Source organism: Triticum dicoccoides, chromosome 1A (genome assembly GCF_002162155.2).
Source record: "Triticum dicoccoides isolate Atlit2015 ecotype Zavitan chromosome 1A, WEW_v2.0, whole genome shotgun sequence".
Lineage (NCBI taxonomy): Eukaryota > Viridiplantae > Streptophyta > Magnoliopsida > Poales > Poaceae > Triticum > Triticum dicoccoides.
The window spans coordinates 83,746,364-83,755,600 of record NC_041380.1 but is presented as its reverse complement, the minus strand read 5'-3'; the positions used below and the strand labels follow the sequence as shown (position 1 = coordinate 83,755,600).

The 9,237-nt window shown below is 41.6% G+C and overlaps 1 protein-coding gene across 1 annotated transcript; it reads right to left on the bottom strand.

Moving 5' to 3' along the window:
* Positions 1–2,745: 2,745 nt before the first annotated feature.
* Positions 2,746–7,495, bottom strand: LOC119364526 (alanine aminotransferase 2-like). Its single transcript, XM_037630009.1, has 15 exons — positions 7,230–7,495; positions 6,221–6,271; positions 5,901–5,951; positions 5,742–5,807; positions 5,613–5,674; positions 5,188–5,266; positions 4,994–5,098; positions 4,790–4,900; positions 4,554–4,691; positions 4,226–4,300; positions 4,005–4,125; positions 3,770–3,924; positions 3,610–3,684; positions 3,321–3,524; positions 2,746–3,068 (listed from the first exon to the last, which is right to left on the bottom strand). The coding sequence occupies exons 1-15, from the start codon at positions 7,266–7,268 to the stop codon at positions 2,952–2,954; spliced, it is 1,449 nt and encodes a 482-aa protein (XP_037485906.1). The 5' UTR covers positions 7,269–7,495; the 3' UTR covers positions 2,746–2,951.
* Between the last annotated feature and the right edge of the window lie 1,742 nt (positions 7,496–9,237).

Sequence of the window (9,237 nt, the reverse complement as noted above, 5' to 3'; positions counted from 1 at the left end):
TTGATTGATTTAATGCTTTTAAAAATAGTTCTCACATATTTTCTAAATATTTGATATTTTGGTGAGGACCAAAATATTCCTTTATTCAACAAATTTAGGTGACTAATTAATGGATCATAAATATTCTTCACTGTAAGCAGTTACGTAGATTCACAAGAAAAATATTTGAAAAACAATGAAATATATTGTAAATGAAAACGCAGATACAAGCAGCCTCTTTATACTATTCCCTCTCCTTAGGAGATGCAGCACGCTTGGTACGATACCAAGGTCTCACACTCGGGGCCAAGAATCTCTCGTATGCCTCACAGCCTTGTAACAATAAGTAGAACCAAGATAAATTAACAGTTTTGTTGGATGCCAGTCGCCTGAAATTTAAATTTGCTTCAGTCAATTAGGTGGAGAGGAAGCAGCAGTTGTGGAGGAGCACCGAGGCCACCGGCGGAGGCAGTCGCAGCGGAGTAGCCTCCTCGTCTATCTTAGGGATGCAACGGGTGCAGGCGGAGCATGAGCCTCCTTGTCTATCTTAGGGGTGGCGGGGGTGCAAGTTCGCCGGCGCCAGACTTCGAGGTCTACCTGGGTTAAAGGAATGGCAGTGGGCGGAAGAAGCACGGCGATGCGTGGCGGTTAAGGGGAGGGTGGGGCGGCTGGCTGGTATACTTGAGGTATTGGCCATAATAGTCACACAAGTTTTGAAGCCTCCTCTAGCTCATCTAGTTTAAGTTGATCCTAGTTGATCAATTAGATCTTGACCTAGATTCTCTAGTCCTCATAATTAGAAACCCAGTGTGGTTCTAATCTTCTCCCTCTAATTATCCGGTGACAATTAGCTCTAGATAGCGAAGCGCTGCCGGATTGTGAAGACTGTACGCTTGGAACCAAGTAGAGAAGATGTGCTTTCGGTCTTCTGTTCGAGGGATCGTTCGAGGGCGGTTTGCGGGATCATTATCAACGGTTCGAGGGACTCCAAGTACGATCTACACCTACTCGTCTACTTCTGCTGCACTCTGGAGTCGGTAAGGATTGTTGATCCAAACCCTATATGCATCTTCATATTGTTCTTGGGTGTTCGTAGAGCAATTTTTTTGTTTTCTACTATGTTTCCCAACGTATGACCCCTAGCGTCGCCCTATATAGGGGGCGAGAGCTAGGGTTCAGGGGGTTCCTAACCAGCTTCATGCCGATGGCATCTTGGCTTGTATGCCAAGACGATCTCCGGATCCCCAGCCGGGCCCTGGGTTGCATCCTGGTGTCGTGCTACCACTAAGCCTCCCGAGTCACGAGGCCAGCCCAACACCGGGCTTCCTGGCTGATGGGTCACCCTTGGTGTGTTGCACCATCAATCGCCTTTCACCCTACCTATATATTTATCATCTTCGCCAACATTCTAAAACAACTAAACAACAGAAAACACAATCCAGCCACTCTCTGCCACCCCATCTACGACCACCTATCACCAAGAATGCGACAACACGTCGATGCCACTTTCATCTTAGCTAAGACCTCATCTCAGGGGGCGTTGAAATCCTAAAAAAAAAATCCTAGACGAGTTTGCTCTACCCATTGACCTCTCCATCATCTTCCAAAAACAACCTTCACCTCCCTTTCATGGGAACAACTCAAGAATGACATCAAAATCATTAACATACTAGGTTGTTCCATATCCTCCTTTCCACAAACGTACCTCACACTACGCCTCTCCCTATAAACTACCATATTCTATCTCCGACCCCATCTTAGATAGGCGCCTTTGGTTTCTCGCAGGTTGGCATGCCCTTCTTCTTTCTAAGGGTTAGTATGTCAGTTTTCCGCCTACCCAAAAATGCAGCCGAAAAACTTTATGCTATAAGTTGTGCCTTCTTTTGGGTTGCATATCTGTCTTGTGTAGGTTCTCTTGGGAAAATGTTTGTAAGCCAAAAGAGTTTGACGGTTTAGGCTCAAAAGCATCCTCATCCGTAATGTGCGCTTGCTAATGAAAGTTGCCGTCCAATTTCTACTACCCTCCGATACTCTTTGATTTTTTTGGCTCTCCTTCATCACCCTAATGTCATTCAAAGATCACAAACTCCTAACTCGTTCCTATCCAACATCGTCAACCAACATATACCCCTTCGCTAGATCTCCTTCGTCCTAACACAAAATGGAGCTTCCGTCTTCTTCTGGCTAGACACCTAGGTGCACCACCATGCACTCGCTAACAGCTTTCCTAGTCTATTCACCCACTCCACTGATCTAAATATTATACTCCATTCATTCTAAAATAAGTGTCTCAACTTTGTACTAACTTTAGAGAGAGTAGTCTGCTCGGTCATTTTGATCGGTGTGCAGTTTAGCCTTTGAAATCGCCTAACATATTTCGAGTCTACAAAGTTGCAGTCGCTTCTGTACTTGCCCTTCTCCACCAAGCATGCCTACCTATTCCTCATGCAAGAAGACATCAAGGACATGAGCGCACATTACATCTGACGCCTCGCGCTCCAAACAAGGTCAAAGTCCTTGCCTGCTCATGCTGCGGGCGCCAAAGTCCAATCGCAAGAGTAAATCCCCACCGAGAAACCACGCTTCATTCATTTCTTCAGTGTCCTCGCTACGTCATAGTTTTGCAACGCTTGGAAGACCTACACTCCCAGACCTATACTCCCACCCATACAGATGCATCCCAAGGTTTGGCACCTTGCTCGCCATACTTCAGAAAATGCCAAGAACGCGAAGGTATTCCGCCACAGATATCAAGCAAACTAAAGGTGGGGGAAAAAGATCTCAGTTGCCAATTTACCATCAAACGCATCAGACTGGTAATCTGTTTCAGAATCTGATATAGTATATCACACACACAAGCCATGGATTTGCTTTATTTTGTCTCGTCTACATGATACTGCTGTCAACGGGGGCAAAAACGCCTAGGGAAAATCCACGAGGCTTGCATGTAATCCCACACATGTTACACCAGTTTAGTCACGGTACTCCGCCATGAACGTCTCATGGAACACCGTGAAGCGGGAGATGATCGCCGGGATCTTCTCCTCCTGCGGAAGGATCGTGCACCTGAAGTGCCATGTGCCAGGAACCTGTCGAGTACAGAGTATCAATGGCAATGTTAAGGCCTTACGGCTAGCTTTATTAACTTCAAGCAATTTCAGTTCGGGCATGTTAGTTTTATATCTATGTTGAAAACTACATGATTGTTTTTTTTTGTGAAAACCATATGATTGTTACCTGGTTGTTAAAATAATGCTACATTTATATGTCCGAACCAATAGTATCAGCGACTACAGGCATAAAAATAGCATAATATTTGTATCAAGATTGAATCTGCTCACCTGGCCAAATCCAGATCCAGGGACAACGACGATTCCGGTCGACTCAAGGAGACGAAGAGCATAGAATGCATCAGGTGCCTTGTTAGCAGCTTTAGCAGCCTCAATCGCCTTCTGTGGCAGACAGATTTGAGGGAACAGGTACATTGCTCCTTCAGCCTTGTTGCAAGTAATTCCCTCAAGTTTACTGAATGCAATCTCCAATGCCTGTGATCATGAAAGCAGCAGTAACAAATTTTAGCGTGTTTTCAACAATGCATTTAGGGGTATGAGATATAGAACCATGGTGCACCTTCGCACGACGAGCTAACGATGCAAGGATCCCATCCTTTTCTGCCTTGTATGAAGCATATGATTCATCACTAGCCTGCAGAAGCCATTAATGGTATTTATCTGAAGAACTTTGTATTCTCATTTAGGTGTAGAAATTTAAGGAGCATCATGTCACTGACCTTTGGTGGGTTCATGACAAGACTAGCAAGGATCTGGCCGGTGATATTGGAACATAGGTTCACTGATGCTATTTTGTAGATCTGCTCTCTTACTGGAGCACTGAAGCCAGTAATCTCCATGTAACCACCTCTTTTACCACACTCACCATAATATCCTGGTGGTAGCAACAAAATAGTTTTGGCAAACCAGTAACACTGTGAATAGAAGAATAAGCATGTGGATCTTTCTACTTACCCTTAGAAACAGATTGATATGATACTAGAGGGAGATCATCCTCGCCGTATCCCAAGGATCTCACTATCTTCTTGAAAGAGTGGAATTTCTTGTTGTCAGCGTAGATGTTCTCTTGGTATACCTACCAATAGATAAATGTCATGAATGTTACACACAACGAAAGCAATAGAATTAAGCAGGTCAAAGTGTGTTGTGATGCTTTGAGAACCATTATCCCTCACCTCATCAGCCAGAAGAACAAGACCCTCATTTTTGCAGAACTTCACTATGTCATATTGGTTTTCCTCAGCAAGTACCTATAAATAAATGGACCATCTCAATTATTGATCTTTTCTCCTTTTTAGTTATCTTAGTTCAGAATATTTTATACATATTGCAGCCCAAGCAAAAAATAATTATTTCCTAAGCTATCCTACAAAAGAATGGAGAAATATACTCACTTCAAGAATACGAGAAATGCACTCATTAAGTAAATATATGGAATGGACACCATAGTTGAAGCAAACCAAGAAGGTTTTCTGGACCAGAAGGAAAAAGATGAGTATAAACCTGTCCAGTAGGATTTCCTGGATTGATAACCACCAAAGCCCTAACGTCGATGCCTCTTGAGCGAGCATCTTCGAGTTGCTTCTTAACATCAGAGATTTCCAAACCCCAGCCCGTCGATTCATTGAGATAGTATGGGACCTGAAAGATATGCTCTCAATTCAGGATTTGGCGCCGCATGAAATATAACTATACTGAACTTAAACTTCTTTTGCCAGGCAAACAGGGAGGGTACATACAAGAGATCCACCATGAAGAGCTATAGAAGCCGAGTACAAAGGGTACTGAGGAATCGGGACAAGAATGCCATCTTTCTCATTCCTTATCAGTAATTGCATCATCAGGTGCACCTAACAAGGGAAGAGTAACATGATATAAGAGTTAACTACTTTATGTTTGTTCATACATTGTCTAGCAATTGAAGGAAGAGGTAAATTTCATACCCCAGGGCTTGCTCCATCTGTAAGAAAAATGTCATCAGCATTAGCAGGGAATCCATCTCGTGAAGCGATCCCAGAAGCAATTGCATCACGAAGTCCTTTTATACCCTAGGAGAATGGTAAAAAAACAAAGTCAATCCAAGATTCCATATTTTTCTCCTTGCAGCAAGTAATAAATTGTGCAATGAGATGATTACCTGGCTATGACTGTATGCTCCTGTTGCTCTTCCAGGTATCAAGGCAAGAATCTGCTTTGCTCGAGAAATAGAATCAGCACTGCAACAAGATGAAGCATCAGGTATCATATGCAACAAGTTCATGCTAAGACAAATGAATTAGTTCTAGGTATTTTTCGTAATCAATCAGAAGTGGCAACACACAGCACGTATCGTTTTTTTAGCACTTATTAAGTATAGGCTTAAAATGTTGCAGATTGGTGCATCACACCCTATGGAATACTTTTACTCCACAATTGTGTTTTTGCAATTATTCAAGTTCATTTGAATCGCAAAAAAGTAGCATGATAGCACTTGGTTAAGGGTATCCGTCAAAATATCCTCCCATGCTAAGTTTTCCTTGCATTTGTTTCATGCTGATAAGCTACAATGATGCCGATATTCACCTGAACAATGTTTTGATTTCCTCCTTTTTCAACAGATCTGGATGATCACAAAGTGCAAGAACCTGCGATATACCATGTAAGAATCCAGCGGAACAAACTTTAAACTCTGCAGGTACAAAATTCACATACCTCCCTGAAGAATGTAACTGGTTGCTGACCAAGAGATTGTGGGTTCCCAATGTTACAATAGAGGATCTGCAAGGGGAAAAGTTGAATGAGCTAAGAAACTGTACAACATAACAAGAAAACTATCTATAACATTAACCTTCAGAATCTATGCTTAAGTACCTCATCAAAAGGTAGAGATCCTGGTTGAGTTTGAAGCTGTTGCTGCAAGCGCTGGAAACAAAAACAAAATTACCGGGTTAATCAATTTCTAAATACTTAATGGCATATGAACTGGCGTCTTTCAGGAAATGCCAGGTAACACCCTCTGTTTTTAAAGCGTATCAAACTGTTACTAATACCAAACAATTCCTTGTAAAAATTCAGAATAAAACTGCATCCTACTAAACTTTTATTAGACTCGGTGATTATCTAAAAACATGAGTAAAGAGTCAGCTAAACTCTTAATACAGGAGATTTCAAATTATGGTCAGTTGAAATACCTGAGCATGGATGACAATCTCTCCACGCACAGCATACTCACATTTTAAAACCTGCAACAGTCATAAGATAATTAACGAAGTGGCTAGTTTTTAGAAAATGCACATAGTTGATCAAATGATGGTCAAAATTAATCAGCGACTGAAATAAATAGAACACAGAATGCCAGTAAATTCTTGAAAGTGGAAATATAATGAACTTATAATCATGTCAGAGATGTGGACGGAATGCTATGCTGTCATATGACCATGTAACGGTAATAAGAACTCCAGGTGAAAGAATATGTGCACAGAGACAAGTGGTCAGTTCACCAGATGACCTGTCACCAAGTACAACATGCTAAAAAATTCACATGTTTTATATCCTCTGTCACCAAACTACAACATGTGAAAATCTTCACAAGTGACAGATTGGCAACTGAGCAGCATCTATGCTATCAATTAAACAACAATATTCGTGCTTCAGCATCAGAGATGACATTGTTTTATAGTGCCAAACAAAAAAAGGATGCTGACTGGCACCGTCACACAAAAAACTGCATGTCAGCAGCTCAATAGTACTGAGATCTACCTGCTGGCTAGGTTTCCCTCTTTTTTGCGGAAACTGGCAGCATCAAGGTAAAAACACTACACCACAGTACAGACTACACTTTTAGTAACTTGTAATCAACTGTTGAATAACTCTAATTTGCAGACCAAGAGTTCATCAGTTCACTCTGAATAAAAATCGAAGCATCTATCTTTAGATGATATATAAGTTCGCATGAAAAAAATCCTCGCTTTTCAACTTCGGGCTATCAGATCCAGAACACTAAAGCGGAATAACCAAGTGTTAAAGTGTATCAACTAGTACCACAAGTGGAGGACTGAATCAGAAACAGAAACTAAGAAGAATTCGATGAAGTAGACGGCCGACCACCCAACTCACAGATCAAATCAGCAACCCGCCCCCGCCTCACCGGAACCGGGCCAAGAAAGAGAGCAAGAAACAGACAGGAGAAGCGCCGCTCACCTTGGGGTTGAGGTTGTCCACGGCGACGGTGGCAGCCATGGCGAGATCAACTAAAGGCGAAGGGGGCGGCAGCGGCAGAGCAGCGAGTATCTTCCGACGCCTCTAGCTATCCGTCTCTATCTCTCCGCGGTTTTGTGGCGACTCGGAAGGGAGAAAGGAAGGCGATGTGCTTTATAAAGAAGGAGAGATCGGGAGGAGGATGGAAACAAAACAAGCAGGGGGCGCGGCGGAGGAGGTGAGAGGTTCCCCACAGGAAGGGACGGAGGAGGAATGGAAAGCGGGGGGAAGCCGCGGCATTGCGGGTGGGCCCGCGGGCGCCGCCGTCCTCAGCCGCGGTTTCGTCTCGTCTCGGCCTTTTGCTCTCAGAAAGTGTCAAGATCTCAAGTCCGGCCAATCCTTATTGCGTCCACGCTGCCGCTTTCTGTCATACCATATGTGAGGTGCAAATTTTCCCTTTGCCTTTTCGTGTTTCCTATTTCTTGTCTTTGCTTTTTGGCTCCGTGAGAGGTTGGAGAAGGAATTGCTGTGGCCCCGCACACGGGAAGAATTTGCCAAATCTTGTTATGTACACACTATATATAATTGCCTGTACATCGAAATGTAAATTTTCTACAGTATAGTTATGTTACACCGTGATTTACTCGCCCGTGTTGATATGATGGTGTAAACGAATGTCTACCAAATATTGTCTGTAATATACTTAGCTAAATATATTTTAGGATTTTTTATAATCACTTTTTGGCTTACCAAAGAAAACATAACTTTATTTAGTAAGTCAATAAGATGTGGGACAATTAAGACTGTTTTCAAGCAATGATGCCCAGAAAAAAGATGGAAGATTGGATGAAGCACTCCGCGTAGCAAAAACATAACTAAGATGGAAGATTGGCTTACCGAAGAAAACATAAGTTTATTTAGTAAGTCGATAAAAATTTGGATAATTAAGATGGTTTTCAAGGAATGATGCTTAGAGAAAGGATGAAAGGTTGGGGGAAGCACCCCACCTGGCTGAAAAAAGAACATCGTCTTTTTTTAAGTAAGTAGAGGTATCAACATGATTATGTCCACCTAGAAAAAAAATTCATTGCTTGGATGGGCTTACACTTACACCTACTTATATCTATATCTATATCTATATCAATATAAAAAGACCCAAAAGAGCAGATCCAATTGATCTCGGCCATCGAACTAAGTTAATCCAACTACCAAGACTGCTTCAATGGTGAGCGTTAAACATGTTTTTCATACAAATATTGCACTAATTACAAATTAACACATAAATAATAGCATACCTAATATTTACATGCAATTAATATATTCCTAAATATAAACGTGTGTTGCACGTGCGCATTTACTAGTGCTTATAAGTGCACTTGTGTACTTCAAAATATCCAATAAATCGACACCTATATAACTTGCTATAACATATTAGCTCACATTAAAAAAAGGCGGAAATGCTATCTGGCGAACATTCCCTCAGAGGGAATGGCAAGCGAACACATTTTTCCTGATTGTTTTAGTTGCGACACGAGATCAAACGTTGGCAGTTTCTATCCGTTTTGTCTAAAAAAATCCCTTCTTCCCAGAAACTGCCATGCATCGTTGAAGAATCTATTAGCAAAAACATTCGCAAATGCCACCCCTCAAAGCGAACATTCGACGGCTATTGGGGTCCTAAAGAAGATTTTTTTTTCCTTTTTTAGCTTGAGACTAAATCATCGTGATTCTAGTATGAATCCAAGGTTTTAATTGAATCGATTTGTAGGATCGCAACAAGATAATCCAAGGCAAGAATTAATATTTACTAAAATGACTTGTGAAAAAACATTTGGATATACTTACAAGAAAATTGTCATCCATTTTGAATAGGCTTTATTTCTGTTTTGTCTGTATAAGCCATATATCCGTCATAGTGCTATAATATAATAACATACTGCTAAAATATCATGTACGTTATCTCACGAATATTGGCTTGAAGTCTCTTTTTCCATTGTTTTTTATATAGCTC